The 27252-nt window shown below is 43.3% G+C and overlaps 2 protein-coding genes across 2 annotated transcripts in view; one reads left to right on the top strand and one right to left on the bottom strand.

The window, feature by feature from the left end:
- Nlg3 (Neuroligin 3) overlaps positions 1-27252 on the top strand; it is a 90087-nt gene that overhangs the window by 18028 nt on the left and 44807 nt on the right. The window contains exon 2 of the mRNA XM_033385921.1: positions 23251-23574. The gene's annotated coding sequence lies outside the window, so the exon portion shown is untranslated. The remainder of the gene's footprint in view (positions 1-23250; positions 23575-27252) is intronic.
- Positions 18448-19614, bottom strand: LOC6897869 (cytochrome c oxidase subunit 4 isoform 1, mitochondrial-like). Its single transcript, XM_002137935.3, has 2 exons — positions 19469-19614; positions 18448-19391 (listed from the first exon to the last, which is right to left on the bottom strand). The coding sequence occupies exon 2, from the start codon at positions 19373-19375 to the stop codon at positions 18812-18814; it is 564 nt and encodes a 187-aa protein (XP_002137971.2). The 5' UTR covers positions 19376-19391; positions 19469-19614; the 3' UTR covers positions 18448-18811.

The following is a 27252-nucleotide window of genomic DNA, read 5'->3' as shown; positions in this document are numbered from 1 at the left end:
CTCTGGGACCCCTTCTTTCCCCCCTTTTAGTCACTCTTCAGCCTGTGGTGCGTTTTATGTGCTGCGATGAATTCTGGCGGCGGTTTTTGCCTGTGCTGCCATTCATTTAATGACTTACACATACACATACACACACAAAAAGAGATGGGAGACAGAAGCAGGGATCAGAGCAACGCCCACCAGAAAAAGTGCATTTGAGTTTGAGGCAAATGGTGGCGGGGGGCAGTATCCTATAAAGTCATGCAATCGGCAGGGGATGCACAGATTAACATTAAATGAACAACATTAAAGAAAATACCAGAAAATACTAGATTAAATACCAGGAAATACTAGATAAAATACCAGAAAATACTAGATGAAATACCATGAAGTACCATGAAATACTAGATAAATTACCAGAAAAAACAAGATGAAATTCCAGAAAATACTAGGTAAAATACCAGAAAATACTAGGTAAAATACTAGAAAAATACCAGAAACAACTAGATAAAATACCAGAAATTACTAGATGAAATACCAGAAAATATAAGATAAAATAGCAAAAAATGCTAGAAAAATACCAGAAATACTAGATAAAACATTAGAAAATATAAACCAAAACAAACTAAATAGAGTGCCTGAAAAATCGAAGAAAAAGAATCCAATACAATTACTTGATATATATATATATATATATATATATATATATATAAATATCATAAATACTATATAAAATAGCAGAAAAAACAAGAAATATAATATTTAAAAACCTAAACGTAGGTAACAAACATTGTGGCAAAATACTAATATCCTAAATGCCCTGAGACAAACCCTAAAGTTAGCACTAACGATATTCCCTAATACTCCAATAAAATACCAGTTAAAATACCAGAAAGATGCCTGGACTCCCCCAAAGTGTTTGACTTTCTCTTTAGTATTTACCCCTCTCCCGCTCCCCTTTAAGTGGCACTTTCTCCACTCTCCTCCACAGCTGCCTGCCATATTTCTCCCACGTTAATTATACGTCTCGTTGACCGTGCTATTAGTGCTCGGGATTTTCCGGGGGACTTACAAAATGTAGTAGTATAAAACTTTGTGTCATACTTGAAAACTTTTCCAACATCCAAAGAGTGTGTAATATTAACAATGGCTTTTCCTCTCTCTCTCCCTCTCTCTGTACTTTTCAGGTATGTGTGGCATGAAGATTGAGTGGGAATGATGCACGAAAAGGTAAAATATTAATTGAATTACTGTCTGCCTTACGGTTGATGCTCAGACCACAAAAGCCACATCGGCCACAGTCAGGGCAAATATTTGACAGCAGCAGCTAGTGGCAGGATGCAAGGATGCACGAATGCCAGTAGGCTCCTTTTCCGCTCCTCCACCATCGAGAGAAAATGCAAATCAGTCAAACGCATTTCATGCATGCCTCATGCATTTCGGGCCAGTGGAAGAGCGACTCCGAGGAGAGGGCGCCTCTGCAGGTCTTAGAAGAAGATGGTGGAAACCACACGGGTTTTGCACAGAGTTAACTTTGGTCTTACTGTATTGTTAAGAGGTTTTGCCCTTTGCATATATTTGCTTATCCAATATACATATCCTTTTTGTTTGGTCAAATGATTTCATATTTGTTTCACTCTGCCATCGACAGGTTCTCGCACTCTCCCGCCCTCGAGGGCACTGTGGGCGAGGGCTGAGAAAGCAGATAAATTTATAATGCATTTGTGCCATCTTCTGCCTCCGTGTTGCGGTTAATGAGACCTTCTCTCTCTATCTATCTCTCTGTCGCTCTGCCTTTTGCCACACACATGCCTTGCGGTGGCACACACCTGGGACATTTTAGTTGCAGGTCTTGCGGTGTGGCTGTAATTTCTATAGATTCTCATTATCATTAGATATTTAGATTCGTGCGTATCCGTATCTTTGTGATATTTCATTTTGTGGTTAAATATCCTTAATTATTTATGGAAATGCTCTTCGAAATATAATTGAATATATAATCTTGTACGGAGGACTACATATTTTATGTATCTTGTGGATGCTTTCTATTATCACCAGATAATTTCTGGCTTCTGCTGGCATTTGTTTTCCCATATCCCCTGCTGTTGATGTTTTAATGAAGTGAAATTCAAGAGCCATAAATACAGTAGATCCTCAACGGCATAGAGACTGTGGGCGAGGTGTGGTGTCTGTGTGCGGCATGGCCCCAATTTGCCATCAATGTGTCACGAGCTTCAATTTAAAAGCTTCTTAAAAACTTGAACTCAAATATAAAACTTTCACCCCCGCCCCCAGCACACACACACACACACATATTAGATACAAAAGGTACACAGAAGAGCAGGCGAAAACCCCACTCACATGTGAAGGAAAACCCCTTTCATCGAGGGAGAGGAAAACCCAGGGCAAACCGAAATCAGGCCAAGCTCGGTCTTTGGATTGGGGTTTCTGGTGCGACCCCTCCCCCGCCCCCGCCCCCAGGGAGGGCTCTGCGCACATATTTTTCTGTGTTATTTTCTGGGGCTGCATCGTCGAATAAGTAGCTGCATTTTTATCTAGAAATTGTTGAAAATATCTATGAAATATCGCTGGACATTGACTTTAGCCGTAATTGCTGCAGGCAGGCCATTGTGTGCGTGCGTGCCTCACATGCAAATGCCAGGAGGCATGTCTATGCTTTAATTATGCTGCAAACTTGCCACAGACTCCCGCTCTCTACCGATACTTGCCTCAAGACTAAAAACCATTTTGGTATACCATTTATAAGCTCTCTCTCTCTGCCTCACTCTCTCTGCCTCTCTGTCTGCCCCACAATTAGCACAAAAGTTGTGCCCTGCAGGTGGAAAGTCTGTTGCCATTTTCTTGTGCTATCTGTAGATTTTCATCATCACCTCCTCCCTCCCTGGCACATAATGAAACTTGATTTACGCTGACAGCAAAAAGTCACGTACAATGGTGCGTATTAGTAATCTTGTGTTAACTTTGTTAGCAAGCACTTGAGCATGTTGCAGGACCCAAACCCACACCCACACCCCTCTTGCCCCAATGCCACACAGCTCCAGTGGATAGTGGATAGTGGATGAAAAAATTCTGAAGAATACTCATGAAAATACACATATATTTTCCGGACATTTTCCAGCTATAACTGGGTTATGGCATAGTTTTATAAACTTGACCAACAGTTGATTGACAATAGGTTGCCGGCTGCTGGCTGCTGCCTGCTGGCTGCTCCTTGCTGCCTTCTCCCTGCTGCAAGAGAAATAAAAGGATATGCACAAGGACAGCACAGCGCATAAATTCATATTGAAAAGTTCAACCCAGAAGCCGAGCACAAAAGACTACACATTCTGGGCAAAATAAAGCACGTAAGTAAGTTACGTTACGGGGTTTTTCTCACAGAAAAAGATTCTTTAAATACATTCTCGAAAGGTAAAGAATTTTAGAGAAAGGACGAGCATGAGTGAGGTAAAACACGCTCAAGGTAGAAACAGTTAGTAATTCCATCACTCAAAGAAAAAGAATATCATATATTCTATAATTTCATTGAAATAAATTTAAAAAAAAATAAATAAACCCATGTCCAAAGAGATTTTCCATTGCCCTATGGCCTTACCCTCCCAATTATTTCCAATTCATTAAACAAACCCCCAAAAAACTAATAAAAACATTCGCCAATTTTCCCTGAAAGCAAGACATTTTTCGTATCTTTTCTGCACACTTTTCCCCAATTTAGCCTTCAGTTATTTATCGGAATGGAACACACACAAAAATCACTGTGCGTTGACATTTTTATTTTACTTAATATTTGATTAATTTTTGGAGGTTTGAAGAGGGCAAGATTTTATTGAGTCTATTACCAGCAGTGGATCGTAAAAGTTTCGCTGTCATTCGTTTAGGGATTTGCTGCATTTACGAGTAACATGCGGTGTCCTTTCCATGGATGGACGTCCTCCGTCTTTCCTCGGACTTCTCTTTAAGAGCGCCATATCGCTCATTCAAGTGAGAGTAAGAGAGCCATATCTCCGAGGACGTCAAATGAAAATAAGTTCTCAAAGTGCACCCTACAAAAGCCATTCCTTTGAATATCCCATGGAAGGGCCATATCCTTAACGATTGATTTCTCTCTAGCGACAACAAAGGCCACATCTTGGCGAATATTGGGAAAAATATAACAAAATATACCAAGCATAGCAAATATATACGAAAAATAATACCGAAAAATATATCCATAAGATATAGAAAATTAGTGTGTTAAAAATAAAGGAAAATATAGAAAAATACCAAAAACGGAACTATAGAAAATATACGAAAAATAATACTAAAAAATAAACCCATAAAATAAAGTAAATTAATTTGTTAAAAATGCCAGAAAATATAAAAAATACCAAAAACGATGCCAAAAAATTACAGAAAATACCAACAATATATAAATAGCAAATAAAAAAAAAATCTCGGAAAATATAACAAATTACCAGAAAGTATACTTAAAAATACCAAAAAATGCCCGAAAAAATATAACCATCAGATAAAGAAAATTAACAGTCTAAAATACCAAAAATATATGTATCAAAATACCAAAAACTAACAGAAACCACAAAACATTTTTTTTAATTAATTTGGAAAATTAAAAAAAGGAAGATTTTCATCTTTCAACAAAAATTCTATTTGGAAAAAAATAATAAAACAAAAATACCATAAAATTGTCCCTCCCCAAAAAAAAAAAGGGGAGCCATTTCTGTGAGTACCTCATACGACCGACCAATCTTGAATATCCCTTAGAGCACCCTCCGAGTATCCCATACAAAAGCCAATTGCATGTGGGGGCCCTCATTTTGTCAGGGGTTTTTGCTTCTTGTCTGCCGGTAATTGCTACACGCATTCCACGGCTTCCGTTTGACTGCCGGCACAGCCGTCGCCGCACTCTGACCGCCTCCTTTGACCACTTGCTTTTGAGCTAATAGAATTAGAACATAAACCGCTTTATTGTCTGAAAGTACACACACACACACACACTCATATATATCTAGGATAACACACACACACCCACACACTTTTATGACAGCTTTTGTGCGATTTGCTTGCCCTGGAAATTGACGCAAACTTTGGGGGCTACTGGAACGACTACGACTACGACGTCATTAAATTCAACGCTTATTTTTGCATATGTATGGATGTGTGTGTGGGTGTGGGCGTGGCTGGTCAAGCCCTAAACAACAAAAAAGAAAAATATAAAGGAAAATTGCGCGCTCAGTTGACGCACTGCAGGTGCGGCCATTACACAAGGGGATTTTCCCTCATTGTGGTTTTTCTGTACAGAGCAGGAAGTCCGCTCTTTATGATGGTTAGGCCGTTTATGCTTGGCTAGTCAAAGTACACGGTAGCATGGGGGGTATATGGGTACAAAGGGAAAGGCAAACACTAAAATGGTTTCAATATGGAAAGAGTTTCTATGGGAAAACATCATTCCATGTCATATGGAGAACAGTAGTGCCTTTTTATGGGGTACACTTTAGTCGCATCTGTTATTTATTATTCCAACTAATTATCCAGACAGCTTAGGCCAACTTTAAACCTAATTTATGGCCATCCTCCCGAGTGGATTCCTCCGTATTCCACGGGTGTATGGCGGATGTGGAGTTTTAATATGACATTAAACAGTGCACAGTATTTAATTTTATGCAAAAATTAAGACAAAAGTTGCAAGGTTCTTTAATTGACAAAGGAGCAAGGAAAAAATACTACACAATACCAGATAAGCAATACAGAAAGAGGAAAGCCTAACGAAAATGTAATGCCTGATAAAGAAAATTAATTTTTAAAAATACCAAAAATAAAACATCTACGAAAATGAAAAAAAAAATTATTTTTTTTTATTTTGACAAAAAAGGATTGTTAGAGGAAATCAAAATACCAGAAGAATACCGAAAGCCTCAACTTAAACTTGAAAACAACTTAATATTGCTAGAAAAATGTCCGAAGAAACAATCAAAATACCAGAAAAATACCGAAACCCTAAAGCTAAAATTACTACAAAAAATATCAGAAGAAGCAATAAAAATACAAAAAAAAATACCGAAACTCGCAAGCTAAAATTACTAGAAATATATCAACAAAACAATCAAAATACCAAAAAAATACCGAAGACCCCCAGGGTCAAAAATACTAGAAAAATATCAGAAGAAGCAAAAAAATACCAGAAAAATACCGAAACCTAGAAAAATATCAACGAAATATGAGAAAAAAAGGGAGAAACAAAGAGAAACGAAATCCCCTTAAGTAATAAAATCAACGACAGAACAAACAAAACAAAAACAAAAAATAATTCTCATGCATGGCCCTAGCAGATTTCCATTTTGTTATGCAATTCCCGAGGAAACAGAAAACCGAAAGCAGAAAGCAGAGGGACAAAAACAGGCAACAGAAAACACACAGGAACAACAAATTAGTAGAACAGGAATGGAATGCCAACAGAATGCCAGAAAATTGGCAACATCAAAATGGTAATGTTAACAAAACAAAAAACAAAAAAACAAAAAAAAAACCAGGGGCCAAAGCACAGTGCAAAGAAAATGAAAACGAGCCAACGAGCAAAGGGACAAAAAAAAAATAAAACGATGCCATGTACCTAGGATGCTAAAGAGTCCTTGGCCCGGGGGAATTTAATGGCCCAAACGGGAGCAACACAAGCTGGCTAGTAATTATCGGGCAAACAGAATAAGGCAAAATTCTGGCCAAGACTAACAGCTGCGACTGAGATGCGAAATCAAGTGTTAACTTGGCTTTAAAGTTGACCAAAGAGAAACTTTACTTCGACGGAAAGTTTCTGACATAAAAAGCAGGGAAAATAGTATATGGAGGAAAATCTCCTAATGATTTTCTGGAAATCTGGAGCGTGAAAAATCAGACGACACTGGCGTGGGCCCGCTGCCACCCCCGCGGAATGTCCCCCATGCCACAGTTCTTTTTTATTTCCTTCGCTGTTGCAATATGTTGGGGCAGGCACGCAGGCAGGCAGCGAGGCAGGCAGGAAGTGGCGCAATGGATGGTGGGAAAAAGCTTCCACTAACAAGATTCGACATTTGAACGAGAGTAATCCATCAGCTAACGTTGAGTACAAAAATGGATTAAGAAGAAAGTGTATGTGACTGTGTGTGTGTGTGTGTGTGCACGGATGAGGAGGTTTTTTCCCACGAACAGAGAAGGTTTCCATTTCATATCGGAGGAGCTTCACGGTTTCCATTTCTTTCGTTGGGTTTTTTTTTGTAAATCGCTTTTAATGTGTGGCTGCCACTGGCACTGGATCCGCTGCTTCATTTTTCACAATGGAATGAAAGTTCAATTATTTGATTTGACAGCCGCCTGCCAGCCAATAACTGGCAGTACAGTGGGGTGCCCACGGTGGGTGCTGCCTCCAAGAACCAAGACGATACGCAATCTCCCTGCCACAACACATATTGTGTGTATTTTTTACAGGGTAACATGACATTGACTGAACAATTGATGTGTAATTTATTAACTTCTGTTGCTGTTGCTGTTCCATGCGAAATGGGTTTTGTGCTCAAAAATATGTACGATGAAAATCAATACACAAGTCCATGGCAAACAGGGAACAAAAGATTATTGAGAGGGAAAACCAGTCGACTTGGGTTCACAAAGCATTAGATACACTTTCATTTCAATGATTTCTACGGGGAAATACTAAATATATTTGCGCCAGAGAAGTACAAGAACGAAAAAAACCAAAAATTATACCAAAAGAATAACGGCCCATACAAGAAAGAAAAAAAAAAACAAAAAATACAAAGAAACTCAGAAAAAACACTGCAAAAATACCGAAAAATACCAAAAAAATACCACAAATTCCCACACCAAAAAATTCGACATTAATAAAAAAATAATCACCGAACTGATTACAATAAAAATACTGAAAATGATATAAAAAAATACCGAAAATAATACCAGAAAAATACATATATAAATACCGGAAAGCAACGTAATGAATACACGAAAATAACGAAAAATATCAGAAAATACCGAAAATAATACCAGAAAAATACCTATACAAATACCAGAAAGCACCGAAATAAATACAAGAAAATATCAGAAAATACCGAAAATAATACAAGAAAAATACAAATACCAGAAAGCACCGAAATGAATATAAGAAAAATACTGAAATACGAAAATAACACCAGAAAAAAACAACCAAAATATCATAAAATACCCCGACACGTAATAGCAAAAACACTACGAATAATATCAGATAAAAATACCAGAATATACCAAAATACATACAAAAATACCGGAAAACACGCACAAAATACCAGATAGAACACTTTTGTGCATTCAATGCTTTGAGAATCATTCGTAAAAACTTTTTTACCATTGAAAATTCTTCCTTGTCTCCCCACAAACAGTACAATAAAACCAGAAGACTCTATATTTTTAAGGGCATACAGAAAACAAAACAAATAAAATAGAATTCAAGAATGTTTTGATAAGCAGAGTTCGGTGGAATATGCCTGTCATGGGGAATCTCGGCATCATCAGAAGTTCATCAAATTGTGGAATTGGAAAGAATAATTCGGCATTTCAGGGGAATTTTCTCTGCGGAGCTTAGGCCAAACAAATGAAGGTGCGAGAGACACTGAGGGGGACACCCTCGGGCGAGAGAGCGTGTAAATGTTGTATATTTGATGACTTTTGGTTTCGGTTGAGAACCGATAAACAGAAGGCAGGGCCATAAACAACCTACAGGCCCCAGGAACCACCCACCACACAACAGGCCACACAGGGGAGGGCGGGGGATGGGGAAAACCCACCTTTATATCAGGGTACAAATTTTAATGAGCATCCCCATTCTGCGGGTTCCAGTTTTGCCCAGAGCTTCCAAACCCGCACACAAATAAAATACAATTTGTTGCCTTTTTGCGGTGAAACTGTTTTGGAAATCCTTCTTTTATTTGTGCGGTTGATAAGTGGTTGACATTTGGGAGTTGTTGGGAGTAGATCCCACGAGAGAAAGCAATATAATTATATGAATCGACCTCTCGCATATCGGCATTCATTTGTCTGGTAACCGAATTGGAAATCCATCCATTCTTCCAGCGAGAGAGCCAATCGAAATACCAAGTGTGTGATGGTACCAATTTGCGACTATTAAACGCGCACCAGAGCAGCAGAGAAGAAGAATGCTTTGCAGTTTTCAATGGAGATTCCCAGGCAGGAGCAGGGGCAGGAGCAGGAGCAGGAGCTGCAGATTTGAATGGCAAAACGAGCAGTCAAGTGCGAGTCTGAGGCTACGACGAGTACAAATTGCAGCACTTGTATCAAGATACATTCGAACCAAGAGAAACGGCAACAGCTCTGTGAACTGAGGCAGAAAGTGCCTGAATGGCAGGAGAAGTAGACGTAGAGGGAGACCTCTGAAATATTTGCATAGGTGGCTGATCCCTCTCCTGCCTTGCCATTCCTCACATATGAGTGTGACTTTCTCCTACGTTCACCCTCCCCCCCCCCCCTCGCCCTTTTCCTGTTTGAGTGTGACTTTCCACCACCCATTCCTCTCTCTTTTCTCTCCGTGTATTTGCCTTCTGCATGGCGTATTGGCTTGGCATATTGATATGCTTTTGGCCTTTTGTCGAGACCTAAAAGAGCGCGCTCTGCTCTTGCCTAAATAGTTAGGAAAGATTGAGCCGTGAAGGGGATAGTGGGGAGCCATAACCAGGTAGAGGTTTTCCCCCATTTCAGGGCTGGGGTTTCGCCCATCAAGTGCAGGAGTTTAATCTCGCGTCTCTGGCCTTTGACATTTGTTTGACTTTTGCCAGTTTTGGCCTTAAACGCAAAAGCAGAAAAGCGGAAAAGCAGCAAAACGGGTAACAGCGAAACCCGCCAGCAGAGGGGGAGCACATCACAAAACTTGTGTGCAAAAAGCCAAGAGGCATCTACCAGAGTCAAGCACGAGAGAGGGGGGAGAGTCAAGGGTGCAGGAGGGGGACACCAAGGCAAGTATTTAAGAGACTTAGAAAGGGGGGGATACAAAAAACATCGGGGTAGTATAATTACAAAAGAATGGGGTGCGGGTATACAGAATTATAGCACCCACCCACATGCCACGGCCCACATTGCGTATACGCCATGTCTTGGGCTTATTTCCCACTAGCCCTCCGCCTGGCAGGTGCCTGCTGCCATCTTTTCGCTGCTTCTTCCTGCTGCCCGCCTCCTGCTTCCTGCTGCCTGCCTCTTGTCTCCTTCTGCCGCTGCCTCTTGTTTCCTTCTGCCGCTGCCTGCTGCTTCCTTCTGCCGCTTCCTCCCGCTTCCTTCTGCCGCTGCTGCTGCTGCTGCTTGTTAGGCGAAAACTGTTTGCCTGTTCCTGTTCCTGTGCCTGCCTGCCGGTGGAAACTAATTAAAATATGCACAACTTGCCGAAAATACTTAAAAGCAACTCACACACACACGCCAACCCCCCCCCCCCCCCCACCACCCAGTGGGCCCCTCGAGACGCTCCACCTTTGCCACCCCTCCCCCCCACGCTGGGCCTCTCCCCTTCAACCTATTTCCACTTCAGGCTGCAGAAAATAATGGTTAAACGCAGCGTTGTGCAGTTTTTTGTAATTTTCCACTCAACAGATTTCCATGCCACGAATTTTTCTCCATGCCTCATGTGTGGGTGTGGCCCCTGGCCAGGGATCTACTTTAAAACAACAAATGGTTTATTTATGCGCTTATTTTTCATTCCTCCCCCCCCACCACCCCCCAAAAAACTATGAAAATTATTCCGAAATTCCTTCAGTTTTTGGTTTGATGCAAGAATGCGGAAAGTGCAACAAGAATTATGGCCATAAATGCAATGGTTTTTGGGGCGCTGGCAAAAAGAAAGTGTGAGACGTGCAGCAAAGCGGAAAAGCGGAAAAGCGACACTCTGGTAGATCTAAAAGGAAAAGCCAATCTCTCTCACTTTCCTTTCAGTTTTGTGGATGCTTTCTATGATTTCTATTATTCATTTTTCCCGAGTAGCAGTGGCATTCGAAACACTCAAAAATTAGCCCCAATACCTCGCTGTCTCTCTCTCTCTCTCTCTGCCTCTGCCACCGTGAAAAGTTTTTTAACTAATTTTCTTGTTTTCGTGCCAGGGACATACACAGCCAGTAGGAAAAGCCAAGCCAAATAGAAAGAAAAACTTGCTCTCTCAACAAATTTCACGTTGAACTTTTTCCGTTTGCCCCTGCCGCTGCCCCTGCCCCGGCCCCCGCCCCCTGAAGAACAATTAAAAAGATTTGTTTTCCAAAGCAAATTTTTTTTTGTTGATTTTTGAGCTCTCCAACAAAAACTTTTGCGATTCGAAATAGAGAAAGAGAGAAAATATATTGATGTATTAAATTTTAAAGCCACCTGCCGCCGGCAGAGCAGGGGCGTGGGAGGGGGCATGGCCAGTAATTAAAGCCGACTGAGTCTCGGCGAAGGCATTCAAATTAAGCCAAAACAATTTCGAAGGCCTTTTGTTTATGCCCCAGGACTGGGCCACTTGACGCCTAATGACCAATTTAATGGTAGGGCCACACCCCCCCAGGACTCCCATTCAACCAGAGAGAGAGAGAGAGAGGAGGAGGAGGACACCCGTTTTGCAAATGAAATGGCCCAAACAATGGACAAGCAGCCAAACCTTCGGAGCTTCGGAGCAGCAATTCGAGAGACCGCCTGCCGATTACCTTTTCTGCAGAGCACGGGGGCATGCGGCAAGGGGGTGTGGCCTGGGCGGCTGTTAATTAAGTTTATGGCAAAGTTTTCTATTACCAAAAGTCCAGGGTTTTGGGTGGCTCCTAATGAGACACGTAGGCGTATGAGTAAAGCGCAACGTCAAACAGGTGGAAGAATGGCCACGACGACGACTACGACGTGACACCTAGACAATGGGGCGTATGCGTAATGCACAGCCAGGGATAATCGACAGATGGAATGAGTCTCTCCCCATTTGGGCTCTTAATTGAAGCCAAGTCTTTCTGGCTCGGGCTTCTCGTATACTTTTCAAAGCTATTTGCAATCCTAGAGCATAAATATTCCTCTGAATCCTAAAGCTAAAAACTTGCATAAACTTCTCTGCAAAAAAAAGGAGAACCTTCCCCTGAAAATTGAAAGAAAAGTCTTGGGAAATATTTCGTTTGTAACAAATTTTCGTATCGAAAACTACAAGAAAACTAACTGCCAGAGAGAGGGGGGCAGAGAGAGGGAGATAGAACAGGGCTTAGCATGTAATACCATCCGTAACCCCCAGGAAGGAGCCTCCCTTTATCCCATGATATTCGGAGTCCCTTTTTTCTCAGGGAGCTCACAACTTTCACTGCTTGAAAGTTTTCGCACATGAGCTTCAAATTGCGCGTATCCATCCCCCCATCCCATCATCCCCCACCCACCCATGAAAGAGGGTGCCACTGGGGCATCCAGAGGGTGTGTGTGGGCGTGCAAGGGGCTAGGGGGTTCTAGGGGGCGGTGCAGAAAAGACTGAAATCGAAAATTGTTTGCCAAGCGAAGCGCTTAACTAAATGTCTTCCGTGCCAGTTTTACACTTGGGAGAAGGGAGCAGCAGTCGATTGTTGTAGCTGGCAGAAGAGGCTAAGAGGCGGAAGAAGAGGCTACAAGGAGGGAGGGGGAGGAGCAGGATAAGGAGCAATAGAAGGAGCCAGTCGTCGAGAGCAGGTGCACTCCGTTTTGGTCTAGCCATTAAAAGCAACGACAAGTGCAAACATCGACTGTGAATCCGATTCCCTGCCTCTCCCCCCCCCCCCCCCCCCCCACTCTCCCGAAAGTCCCAGAGCCACAAAACACCATTCCCCATCCTCTGGCCCCGGCTTCTACTGTATTTACATGCAGACAACAATATGAAGCAGTCGTATATGTTTATAACATCCGCAAATTGTTGAAGATAACAATTATTGTGCATTGAAAGCAGTGAGAGAGAGAGACCAGTCGAGCAGCCGGAAATGACAGTTTACGGAAACACACAAAGCCCGAGACCAGAGGGACGGACAGAAGGACCTAAGGACCGACCGGCACACAAAAGCCAAAGCCCAAATAGCCTGGAGATGTGCCATTAGATTCCCAACTACACACATACGACACCCCCTCTTTCCCCCGCCAACACTCTACAGTTTTGGGGTTAAGCAGATTTTTTTGTTGCTGTAAATTTTGCAACTGCTGCTGCTGGATGTCTCTCCCCAGGTGTTGCTCATTAGGGCAGTGTATCAGGCTCACCTGTGCGGTAAGCAGAGATTCTAGCTGCAGAGATTGAAATATTACTGGAAATAACAGCAGCAACCAACAGCAGGTTTGAGGTCACTGCTTGAACGCACAGTCGAACACGGTACTTGCCGTGCTTTCGATCAATTTGAGCAACGAATCTCAGTTTTTGTTCCTATTTCTTCATTACCCCCCTACAGGCAGAACAACAAGCGACCATCGCCCTCCTTAGAAAGAACGAGAGAGCAATACAACAAAAGTAAATGCTGTTGGTTTTTGCTTGTTACGAACGATTATAGCGAAAACATTTTCAGAGAGTAAACGCTGAGAAATGCAAGCGCAAAGTAACACGTTCGAACACGTTCGCACGAAGAGAGAACCACATCCATTCCGACGAACAGAACCGAACCATAATTCTGTTACGAACACGACCATCCACAGCCGAACACAGCAAATTCGCCTGTGGTCGCCCTGCTTATCAGCAGAAACGATCAGCAGATCAGCCGCGGCCGCAGCAGCCAATGTTAAATGCAAAAACAATTTTTCATCGTTTGCTTTGCTGCCGTCGCTGCTTTGCCTTTCGAGACGTGCACAGGCTTGCAGGGCAGCAAAACGCGTCATCAAGTAGGAAATTTGTTTGTTTATTTAAAGGGGGAATTTGTCTCTCAGTAGCTCTATAAAGTAGGTATGTATGTATGTATGTAGATGTGTATTCCCTTAGTAGCCCTCCAGCAAAGCAATAAACGTGCCTTTTGCGAGACTCCCGCAAATGAGTTCGCAAGCGAGAAAAATAAATACACAGAAATACCAAAAAAGTCTCGTAAAATTCTCGCATCCACACTAAACGATACAGGAAAATATCATATTTGTATAAATTCCGGATCCAAAGCGAGCGGTTTGTCGGGCTAAGACTGGCATTTGACTCGCATGCGATATTATTTGTATGTCTATGATATATGATATATGAGAATTAGGGGAAATTCTTCAAGTATGACAGCTCAACCCTTCAATCCAGGGAGGTATAATATTTATCCCTATATTTCTATGAGAATTAGTAAGCCCTTGGATATTTTTAGTGATTTTTTTAATCCTTTCCTTCTTTACTATAAGGCATGGCATTGCTGGTGTTTCCCCTATAATCTATCCATTAAAATTGTTTACTTTGAAGGCCAGCCCCCCGGAACGTTGTGACCCAATGTCTGGCCCCAGCCTTTATTCATTTTTTAAGTGGCCCAAAAAAAACCACTCTCAATTGAAAACTTTCCCTTGGCCTCAAAACTGGAAGCCAAGAGTTCCATTCTATTGCCAATTATTGCTTTGGTGCGAGGCCATTTCATTGTCTTACATAACCCCCAGACCAGGCCCACGGCCTACGGCCCCAGAGTTGACCTTGCATTATGCGACAGTAAAAGACGTTATGTTGGGCTTTTGCATATTTATAAGGCCAAAAGAGAAACAAGTGAATGTATTAACTAAGTGGAGGAGCAGAAAACAAAGAGCCAAAATGGCAGGCAGGAAGGAATACCCCCGATACACCGATGACCGCACACACACACACACACACAAGCACAAAGGAGGGACCAGAAACGCCCTCATTGAGTAAACATTGAGTCAACACTTCCGCTAAGATAACATCAACATGGCGCCAACATTATGGTAGGGCCAAAAGCGATGGCCAAAATAGATATTCCATGGGAGATAACATGAGCCAAAAGACAGAAAGACAATGGCGAGGACACAGCGACAGCGACAGCGACAGACAGAAAGGAGGGAAAACCAAAACGCTTAGCTCTTGGCCAGCGATTTTTACCCAATAAATTATTTTATCTGCCATTTTGGCCAGCATCACAGAGGGTGGGGGCAGAGGGAGGGAGGGAGGGCGGCCACGTGGCATAAAAAGGAATTAGGAACGCATTGACAGACAGAGAATAGCGGCGGCTGTTTATGAAAATGTCATTAAAATGCTCGGAAAAATAGTAAAAGTAAATGTAATCCACGAAACAAAGCCAGGGGCTATGTTTTCGGCATGAGTGGAAATTAATTAAGACTTTAGCCAGGCACACGAAGGGGGGGCGGGGGGGGATGTGTGTGTGTGTCCTGGTGCAAATTGATTTTCATTTGAAATTGTCGCTGCATAAATTGGGGCTTGTGCGAAAAGTAGGGGGATTTTTCAAGGGAATTTAGAGGAATTAGTAGAAGAGCCGCTTGATAGAGGAGTCTACATCCTACAGAAGATTCCACCTTTTTTGATTGCTTTTTTCGTACCCTCTTCAAGCCCCCATTCTCTTACAGGATACCTCTTAGTCGCATCTATCTGCCATTTCTTAGATCCCATAGGTTGGTGGTCTCCACCTTTCCCCCTCCCCCCCTGGCAGGTCCGCCTTTCTAGCCTCATTATTTAGTCTGGCAATGGCTTACGGGGCGTATGCGTAATGTCTTTATATCCACATGTATCTGTATCTATGCCATGCGCATGGCCCACATCTTTGTCGTCATTTATTTTTGCATGTGTATGTGCGTGTGTGTGTGTGTGTGTTGGGGAGTAATGTGGCTTTAATATCATTATTTCGCCATTTGCCGCTGCCCCCGTGGGGCAAATCATTTTATGCGACGCCGAATAACGAATTCAATTTGCCGAAAATTCAAGGAAAACTTTTTCTTTCCCCCCCCTCCCCCCTGTTGGGAGAGAAATGCTGACGAAATTATTTGCCAATATTAAACGATAATTTATTTCAGTGCCGAAAATTTGGTTTTCGAAATTTTTGCCTTGGGCCGCCGCGAGCATCGCAAAATTTATGCCCCTGTAAAATCAGAGAGGGAAATTAATTTGTGCCCCATGCATTTTCCAGAGGCTCAATTGTGCGGAGAAATTTATTGCTGCTTTGGCCAATGTTTTCGAAGGATAAATCCATGTGTGTGTGTGTGTGTGTGTGGGAAAAGATTCCAAACGGCCAAGAACTTTTGCATAATTTATCACACAAACAAATTGTTCCCTATAATTTCTGATTGATAATTTAGATGAGAATTTTCAATGGAAATTAAATTATATTTCCTTTTTGCATATTTTACACAGTTTATGCAAATTTTTAAGTACCGTTTTTCCTCACTATTTTCCTGCATTTTATTTTCCAGTCGGATTATAATTTCCTCGTATTTTTTCTCTCTCTCTCTCTCTCTCTCTGTGTCTGCTTTTCTCTGATGAAAAGTCAGTTTAATTTGTGCCGTTTTCCATTGTTTTTCCCATTGACTAGTTGGCCTTCCGGCTCTGGCTGAAGATACGGATGCAAAAGGCGTGGTCGCGAGTTATAATCCTTTGTTTGTTGGATAATGAAAGCAGGCAGCAGCAAGAGGAAAGATCGAGAGACCATTAGGCCAATGTAGAGCCGGAGATACAGAGAGATACAGATAAAAAGAGCGACAGAAAGTGGGAGACTTTTCGACGAACTCTGACATGCAAAATGCATTTAGCTAACAAAAAAAAATAAAATAAAACGAAACCAAGTTAAAAACTCGCATTATTTTCCATCACATTCAAAAAGTTCGCCATTTTTCTCGTCTCTCTTGGATTTTGCATTTTCCTATCTTTGTTTCTGTTTTTTTGTTCGGTTTCAACTCTTTTTACAGATTGCATTTTTCCTTGCTCATATTTTCTTTTAGCGAATTTCCAGCATAAATTTGCATGAAAATGCACTGTTTTCCACGGGTATATGGAATTGTCTTTCGATTAGTTTTGGTGGCTCCTGCGGGGTCCTGAGTAAATGATTAGAAAATTCTGAAAAAGACTTTTAGTGATGCCAGCCGTAAAAAAAAAACAGAACAACTATGGAATTACACATTTGACTTAGTTTTATGCATCGTTGTTTTTGTTTTTCCTTTTTGTTTAGAGTAAAATAAATCCCAAGCCGAAAAGCCATTTTCATCTTTCACTTTCTCCCGGGTCCAGGGCTTTTCCTTTGGTATTTTCATACCCACTTAAGCAACGAGGGGGGGGGGGGGGGGGCAGGGACTGCTTCTCGGGCAAGACAGTCATTTCAATAAACTCAAATAACAATGCCAAGGCAAGTAAGTCAGAAACATTTTCATTTCCATTTCCCCCCCGCCACCGCACCCCACCCCCAGCCCCCGCCCACAGCCAGACAACTGCTAAACAATTTTCATCCTCCTCTCCTTCGGATGCTCCTCCACAAGCCTCTGCTCTCGCTCTTCCTTGTCCTTTGCCTTTGGCTTTGGATTTCTCTTCTCTTTGCTTCGCTCCGTCTTTTTTATTATTTCGCAAAAGATTCTTTCGGTTCGGTTCGGTTCGGTTCTCCGTTCCACAAACCAATTTAAGCACGAAAAACTGATTAAATTTCCGGAAATACATGTCTGCATGCTTATCAATCGATATGAAGAAGCAATTTCTTTTCTGTACGCTCGCCCTGCCCACCATTCCATTCCATTCCGTTCCGTTCCATTCAATGCGGGCTCCACAGAATATTCAATATAACGCATACGCAGTGGGGGCAGAGTGTGTGTGCGTGTGGGAGAGAGCGAGAGCTCAATAAAGTTTGCCCTTTTGTGTGCACGATCTCTTTGAGGGTGCTGTACTACCACTACAACTATTGCAACTCATGTGGCATCCACTTTTATATTCAATTCGGCTTAGAGGAAAATATAGCTGAAATCTATATGTTTATCGATAATTATCGATACTTGTTTTTGAAAACAAATTGGTTATAAAATAAATAATATTTAAAAGTTACTAAAGAAAATTTATAGATAAATATTTGTATATCTATCAAATAATCGAAACAAGAATATTTATCGAAATATTAATATTTATCGAAATATTAATACTTATCGAAACTAATATTTACTTCATTTTAGAGGAAAATATTGCTGAAATCTATAGGTTTATCGATAATTATCGATATACATATGTTTTTGAAAACAAATTGGTTATACAATTTTAAAAGTAAGTAAAGAATTGGTATTGAAAGCAATCGAAACAAAACAACAAAATTAATAGAAAAGTATTTGTATATCTATCAAATAATCGAAATAAGAATATTTATCGAAATATTAATATTTATTTATTTATTATATTTCGATAATATTTATGGAAATTATCGTTATCGATTATGTTCATGTGAAGTCGATTAAGGTTGTCTCACTTCTCGTTATCGATTATGTTCCTGTGAAATCGATGAAGGTTGTCTATCGTTCTATTGTCTATCGTTATCGATTATGTTCTTGTAAAATCGGTTAAGGTTGTCTATAATTTATCGATTATGTTCATGTGAAATCGATAAAGGTTCTATCGTTTGTCGTTATGGATTATGTTCTTGTGAAATCAATTAAGGTTGTCTATCATTCTATCGTTTATCGTTATCGATTATGTTCTTGTGAAATCGATTAAGGTTTTCTATCACTTCTCGTTATCGATTATGTTCGTGTGAATTCGATTAAGGTTGTCGATTGATTTGTATTGTGTTCTTGATTCTGCGTTAACGATGTGCATTGGCATTGGCATTGGCTGGCGTTTAGATTGATGTGCTATCGAGTGGTTTTGTGGTCTGTGTACTTGGTGGATCCGATCAGCTTGATCCGTGGTCACCAACTACTTCCATTTGTTGGTGTGGTAGCACCACTTGGAGGACAGTCCGGTAATGGGGTTCATCTGCAGTTGAATGATGCGGCGCAGCTGCGCCTGGCGGCGGTCCTCGGCATACGTCTCCGGCACGGGGTCGTAAAGCTTGAAGTAGTAGGACAGCGAAATCAGTAGTCCAATGGCGGCTGACCAAAAGCCAACGCCAATGACCAGCTTCCAGTCGGGCGTGAAGTGCTGAAACTCGGCGTAGGTCTGACAGAAGCTGTGCCGATACAGCAGCTTCTTGTCCTGGATCGATAGCGCCTTCCAGTCGCCCAGCTCCTTTTCGCGCACTGCGCACAGCTCGGCTGTGACCTCGCGGTAGCGAATCGCCGGAAACGGAAACTCCACGCAGTCGATGTAGATGGGATTGCCGTTCACGCCGTAGCCGACCACCTCGCGATCGCCGCTCATCAGGCGTGTACCGTCGTGATGGGTCCCACGACGCATCATTGCCATTACCGCCCCCCGCTGGGGAAGAACTTGCTGGAACTGATTATGGAGACGCAAGCCCAGCGCACGCATTACCGACATTGTGAAGGGACTTCGCCTGGAAGAGTCACCATTTTAGTCACCAGTTTTTGGTCGTGCTAACGTTGCTTCGGCTGCAGACATTTTGTGGCTTACCTGATGTTTGTATTCTAAATTCTGTATTTTGTTGCAATAATTTATAAGTTGGAACTTCGACTTGGATTTTGATTTTGATTTGCTCCTTCTCGCCCTGCCTGACGAAATAAATCTCACAGCCGCCTTTTTTATACTATTTATACTTTTCTTTTAGACAACAGACAGCTGTCGACTAGGGCTGGGCTCAGCAGGCTGGAAATATTTTGTTCCTTTTTATTCAAAAGTAATAGAAAAAAACCAATTTCAATTTTTCACACCTTAACACCTTAAAAGCCAAATAAAGTTTTGGGATATATTAGATTTGTGGTGAAAATGGATGTGTGTAACGTCCAAAAGGAATCGTTTTCGACCCGATAAAGTATATATATTCTTGATCAGCCTCAATAGCCGAGTCGATTGAGCCCTGTCTGTCCGTCCGTCTGTCCGTCCCTATTAGCGCCTAGTGCTCAAAGACTATAAGAGCTAGAGCAACGATGTTTTGGATCCACACTTCTGTGATATGTCACTGCTACAAGAATATTTCAAAACTTCGCCCAAAATATTATTTTTTTATTGAATTATTAATATTTTTCGAAATATTAATATTTTTCGAAATATCAAGTTATTATAATACATCGATTTATGGAAAAATCCATCCTTATAGAAATATCTGTTGTTGAGAAAAATTAGCTTATATATACTTAGTTTTAAGCAAGGGCACAGATACCCTACATAAAGAAAAAAGAGAGAAGAAAAATGGCCACACTATGAAAAGACAAGAAGAAAAATGGCCACACTATGAAAAGACAAGAAGAAAAATGGCCACACTATGAAAAGACAAGAAGGTCACATTAGTTTGAGCAGTCGAAAAAAGAGCGGGGAGAAAAGACGAAGCGTGCGTAGATATAAGAATAAAATGTATTAACCTCCTATTGCAAATAGGAAATAAAACGCAAGCAACGCCTTATGACCTATGAAGATAAGCGATTGTGTTTTATCCGCAATTCTCATATAGTTTTTGGTACAATGATTAATCAGCCATGATTCTGAATAAACTATCTGCATATTCGCCTACCTTCTGCAATATCCGATAGATTCCTTGCGCCCCCCGCCCAGTCTTAGTCCCTAGTATTATGTGTGCTCTGGTCATAGCCCACTCTCGAGTCGTAATTGCTTGGGCCACAATTCTTAATTTAGTTGTGCTACTTAAGCAGTTTAATGCCTCTCCTGTTCTGCAGGCACTGCCCCACCTACTGCCCCAGCCCCCGCCCACAAAAGACAAATTAATGACCCTCGGACGCGACTGAGGCTGTGACTGCGGCTCTGCGGCTCTGCGACTCGGCGGATGCCCTCGTCTAGCTGGCGCTGAATTTATGGGGCAAAAAAGTTTGCGGCAAGACGGAAATTGCGGCCAGTTGGAAAGTCAAGAGACTGCTTCCTCTTAGAGGGGGAGATGCCCTTTGCCGCTTATCGCGTTTTGATTTTTAATTAAAGCAAAAGTATTTCACATTCAGAATGGAATTTCGTTTCGTTTATTTGCAATTAAATTAGGCAAACAACATTCCTTGAGTCCTGAATGCAAATCCAATTATCTCCCAGCGAGAGATTGAGATACAAATGTGAATAAAGTCATTTTCCAAAAATACAGAAAATTTGAACTTTTTGACAACTTTTTGTTTCCTTCACACAAAGTTCTGGGCGAAACTTTTTGGCCCAAAAAGTTGAAGATGTGTTCTGTCGTGTAATAAGGTCTGGAATTATTGTGTACTTGGGGGAGTGGCTACTTGAGGAAAGGACGTATCTGCGATATTTTTTGGCCATAAATAACAATCAGAATGTAGGAACTTGGCAAATAAACGAAAAGCGGAGAGCTCAGATACCGCCACAGATGTGCCATGGTCTGTGGAATGCTTAACTCATTTACAATATTCAAACAAAGGAGGACTCCACATTGCGTATGATTTACAATGTTTGAGCGGCAGGCAGGACTCTGCCAGGACTCTAACCACTCCTTATTTGCTCTTCAAACTTAAGAGAGAGTACTCTCCGGAGAGTATGCCCGAAAACTAAGCTTCTCTGCTCGTGCTGTTTGCTTTGCCTGTGAATGTATCTCAACTGTTGCCCAAGGCCCGGGGCCGAAATTCATTTGAGTTTTGCATAAATAAATGCCGAGGAAGCGAGTAAACAATCCACAGACGGTAGGCGTTGATGGAATGCGGCACTAGATACATAACTCAATTTCCACGAATACAATTAATTCAACTAGTGAGCCAAGGATTATAGCGTCGAGGCGCCGGCAGAGAGGCGGTGGCTGGTTTCCTAATTACTTTGCTAATGATCTGCATAATAATTTACTTACACTTGAGGGCATCATATAATTGAAATTTCCAAGAGCCTGCCACCATCTAACGAGCTTGATTATACCCTGCCCTTAATGGAGGAGCAAGCGAGAGCTGAAAAGTCATGGCAAGAGGATATGCTGGGGATGGCAAAGGGTTCGGCCATGTAGATTAGATCTGTCGATGATTCGGGGCATATTTGATGAAATTTTATCGGAGTTTTGTCCATCTTAATAGATTGATCTACATCGAAGGATCTATGTTTATCTAAAGATCTTAAATTAGGTTATTAAATGGTATTTTTAAATTTATAAATTTATGAAAATATCGACTTTTATCGAAGTATATATTTTGTGGATTATTAATAATATCGAATAATAAAAAGGTATCGATATAATCAACTAATTTTCGTTTAGACATGGTTATCGATATATTATCGATCTATCTAGATCAATCAGAGTATAGAAAATGTATCTAAATTATCGATATACCTAAATGAATCGGATTATCGAAATTTATATAAATGTCCGATATATCTAAATTAATCGGATTATCGAAAATTATCGATTTATCTAAATCAATCAGAGTATCAAATTTTATATGAATTTTCGATACACGTAAACTAATTTTATCGAAATTTATCTAAACTATCAAAATCTTTATAAATTTCTAATTTATTCAGATTATCGAAATTTATCGATGCATCTAAATCAATCAGAGTATAGAAAATGTGGCTAAATTATCGATATAACTAAATTAATCTGATTATCGAAAACTATCGATGTATCTAAATCAATCAGAGTATCGAAATTTATCTGAATTATCTATATATGTATGTATGTATCTTAATTAATCAAAGTACCGAAATTTGCCCAAATTATCGATATACCTACATTAATCAGAGTATAGAAATGTATCTAAATTATCGATATATCAAAATTAATCTAATTATAGAAATTTATCGATGCGTCTAAATAAATCAGAGTATCGAAATTTATGTAAATGATCGATTTATGTAAATTAATCGGTTTATAGAAATTTATCGAATTAGCTAAATTAATCAAATTATCAAAATCTATGAAAATATCTAAATTCCTCAAATAATCATGTATCGAAAATAATCGATTTATCGATATCTATCAATTGTTCATATTTTACAATCTACCAATCTACCTTTCTCAAAGGATATTTCCCTTTGTGCATGCCCAACTGCAATCCCAGCAAAGAGCAATCATCAGCACTTGCATATTAACCTCATTATCGATTGCCCTTTTCGATGGTGGAGGTGTTGTTGCTGCTGTCTTGAGTAAATTGTTTACCCGCACTAAATACGCATTCAAATGGCGCGTGTCCCGCTCAATTATTAATCATAGTCTAAGTGGCATGCAATGCACTGCCAAGAGAGAGAGAGAGAGAGAGAGAGAGAGAGAGAGGGTCTAATAAAAAGTATTCTCTTTTCAACAGCCGCGATGGCACAACAACAGCAACAGCTACTCGAGCAGGGGCAGGAGCAGCCAGCGGCGCTGAGGGTGTTGAGCACGTGAATGTCTCTGTAAAATGTCCGCTTGCATGACAATCGTAGCGTGCCGGCATTCAGAAAACGCAGCAGAAGAAACAGCAGCAGACGACGCAGCCGAGCGAGGCGTACGTGAAGTGTTTCCCAAGCAGCAGCAGCATCCGCAGTAGGGGCAAGGACACATGCCTCATCATCCCAGTGCAGGCAAGGCTTAGCACCTGCACCCCAGAGGCGCAGACAGCAGCAACGGCACGGCACAACGCATGGAATAAGTAAGTAGAATACGTGTTTGTGTCCCCCCCCCCCCACACAGGACTGTCAAGTGCATTACTCAAGACAAAAGCAGCGAAAAAATACAAGTGGAAAAGCATGGGCTGCACTCTCTCAATGGGAGATTAAATTACAGATCTTGAAGCAGTAGATCCCCAGATCCCCTTTGAGTAGGAAGGGCAGTATCCCTTATCCCTTATCCCTTCGTTAGCTGCCCTTCGAAATCCCTACAATGAATGACCAGTCACCAGACAATGAAAAGGATTCACCCGCCCCACTTACCCACTCACTCGCTCCCTCCCTTCCTTGACATTCACGTAGGCATTCTTGTGCTCATGTTGTCAGGCGGCTCTCCCCGGCCCTCCCCTGCCTGCCTGACATGTCAGGCATATGCAAAATGCCAACTGTCCCCCATTTCGGCAGGCCCAGCCCTCCTCCTCCCAACAAGGGCAAGGACACTACAGCAAGTGCAAACAAGGTGATGCTTCAGCTAGCAAACATCCCAAAAAACAAGCCTGAAGAGAGGCAGAAAAAAAGGCGAAAAAGAATGGACAGAGGGGGTTTTTCTTGTCTTTTCTTTCTTTTTTTGGGTGCGTGCCTACCAAATGGCATAGCATGCTCCCCACCCCTTTTTTGGTCGGGCGGGTGGGGGCCCGCCTCGTCAGAAAATATCCTTAAGGCCCACACACCGCACCGCACTTGGCGGGGAATTGGCTGAAGAGGCCAGAGAAGAGTGGTAGAACTGACTGTCTCGCTGTCTTGTAAAGTAGTGATCCTAGGCTGGGGTCAGTCTCAGTCGGCCCAGGGTCACCTACAGTTTATTTGTAAGTTGCTGAGACGTTGAGACTGGGGGGGGGAGGCGGGTCGTTGGCGCAGGGATCGCCGAGCCGCCGTCAACGACGGGGCCTTCGGGAGAAATTAGGGAGGGGGGGGGGGAAAAGCGGCGTTGGGCCGGGCGGCTCGAAACTCACCCGAGACGCTGCACTCCCCGACTTCAGCAGGGTAAAACCCCTGTTGCCAAGGTCGAAGTGGGCCGCGGGTCCGGGGAGGTGAAGGAAAAGGATGAGGGGGGGCGCCTCTGTCGAAACGCGTACCACTTCTCACTCCAGCAGGGTAAAACCCTGTTGCCAGAGTCAGAGCGGGAGCGTAGTGACCGAGAACGGTCAGGAAAACGGGTGGGGAGGGGGTGGAGAGATGACCGCAGTCGGTGGTCCGACCAGAGAAAATAAATGGAAGCCAACGCGTTCTTAATTCTATGATCGAAGTTTTATTGGATTGGTTCCCCTCGCACTCCCTCCTACTCCTACTACTACCTTGGCCAGCGGCCAGCTCACCCGCGGATCCGGCGCCTGTGTTCCCGCAGCTCCTCCATGCTTTTCTCTCCTCTCTGGCGCGCGGCCGTTCAACACTTTTTTTCTCTTCACTTCGATGTCCGCGACGTTCCGTCTTCGCTCACTTCCCAGAATCGACTCCTTCTCTCGCTACGGTCGCTCGACGTTCTCCCCACGCCTCGCGCTCGTTTTCGGGCCAACGGGACTTTTCCGAAAGAGATCCGCTCTGCTGCCGGCTGAGCATGGCTCTCTCTCCTCGCCGTCTTCTTTGCGGTTGTTCCGTGTGAGCTGGCCGTTTGGCGGGATTTCGGCTATGCAAAACATAACTAGCTTATTTACTACTATAGCATATGGTTGTGAGTAATCCAATTATTAATATTATTATTATTATTCTTGTTACTATGTGAGGGTCCCAGTATGGGTCCTCACACCCTCTCCTTACTTCGGGGGGCCCGTGAGCGAATAGTCACTTTGCTCGTCTTGCTGATGTGGACCTGGAAGAAGGTGTTGTCCGCCTCTGCCAAGAATCGGACATCTTTACGCCGCGGGTTGACGAGTTGTGCCAGGAGCCGGGCTTTCAGGGTGTCTGGCAGCCGGCCGTCGGGCGTACGTACTCTCCAATCCGCCTCCCCAGTCACCCAACGAACGGCTGGGTTGGGGGTCGACGTTTCTGGTATCTCCGGACGGCCGCCTTCGGGATGTAGGATGGCGTCCAGATCGCAGGCGTCCGGTAGCTCTGCGTCTTCGGTGGCGATGTCTTCGGGACGCAGGATGGCGTCAAAGTTGCTGACGGCCGGTAGTCCTGCATCTTCGGTGGCGATGTCTTCGGGACGCAGGATGGCGTCAAAGTTGCTGACGGCCGGTAGTCCTGCATCTTCGGGGGCGATGTCCTCGGGACACAGGATGGCGTCAAAATTGCTGAGGGCCGGTAGTCCTGCATCTTCGGGGGCGATGTCCAACCCGTCTATCCGTTCGAGAAGGTTGAGCGTATCAAGGGCCCCGAAGAGTGCCGGAAGCGGTGGCTCTTCCCAGCGGAGCACCTCTTTTTCGAACTCCGTCGGCTCGAATTGCTGGCGGTATCCGCGTGCGGTGGCACCTGGCAGCCCGTCAGGGATAGTGATGGCCTCTGCCCCCTCGTCGGGGCTCGGACCCGGAGCGGTGTAGTCGGCTGCTTCTCCTACGGTGGCGTGTCCAGGGCCCTGCGCGTGCTCTTCGGCGACCTGGTCGGGGTTGACCTGGCTGGGGCCCAGAGCATGGGTGAACGTGGCTCTGGCGGCGTGGCCAGGGCTTGGGTCCCTGTACGTCTGGGCCACGTCTCCTGTAATATTGACGTGATCGGGGTCTGAATCGTGCCCCTCGATGATCTGGTCGATGCGGGGCCAGCTTACGACGTCGCCGCATAAATTTTCCCAGCTGAGGACCTCTGGGTGGACTTGGAATTCTCGTGGAGTGGGGCGAAGAATCAGTTCCTCGATGATCTCCCAGTCGACTGGGGGCTCCTGCCTGGCTTTTGTCGTAGTTCTCCGACGGCGGGGGTCTCTCGCATTCGATGAGCTGTGAATAGGAATGGACTTGTTGACTACAGGCAAGAAATACTTTGATACTCTATGAGTGCGGCGGAGCGGTTATAGACTTAATGAGAATCTCCAAAATGTCGGCCTTGGTTGGTCCCTTCGGTACAATCACGGTTGCGGTTTGCCCTTGAAGGAACAGCCACGCCCGCTTCGTTTGGTGCGTCGTTCTTCGAAGGATGTCCGGGTCCCGGAAGCGGATGTGTCCAGGAGAAGCGGCCACGCACGCCTCGTTCGGTGCGTCGTCCCTCGCAGGATATCCGGGTTCCTGAAGCGGATGGGTCCAGGATAAGCAGCCACGCACGCCTCGTTCGGTGCGTCGTTCCTCGCAGGACATCCGGGTTCCTGAAGCGGATGTGTCCAGGAGGAGCAGCCACGCACGCCTCGTTCGGTGCGTCGTTCCTCGCAAGATATCCGGGTTCCTGAAGCGGATGGGTCCAGGAGAAGCAGCCACGCACGCCTCGTTCGGTGCGTCGTTCCTCGCAGGACATCCGGGTTCCTGAAGCGGATGTGTCCAGGAGGAGCAGCCACGCACGCCTCGTTCGGTGCGTCGTTCCTCGCAAGATATCCGGTTCCTGATTGGTTTCGTCTCTGTGTATCCGGGGTGTCAGCATCGTCGTGGCGGTTTGAGTAGATCTGCGTTGTAATCAAGATTGTTGTATATTGGTTCGGTCAGGGTCGTCTTCACTGTCCGTCCTGATCTGGTCGGTCTTTTCGTCATCTTCGTCGATGGTCGGGTAGAACGCCTTCAGGTCGTTCAAACTGGCTGATCGCTGCT

The sequence above is a fragment of the Drosophila pseudoobscura genome, chromosome 2 (genome assembly GCF_009870125.1).
Source record: "Drosophila pseudoobscura strain MV-25-SWS-2005 chromosome 2, UCI_Dpse_MV25, whole genome shotgun sequence".
NCBI classification, from domain to species: Eukaryota; Metazoa; Arthropoda; class Insecta; order Diptera; family Drosophilidae; genus Drosophila; species Drosophila pseudoobscura.
This window is presented reverse-complemented; position numbering and strand designations above follow the sequence as displayed.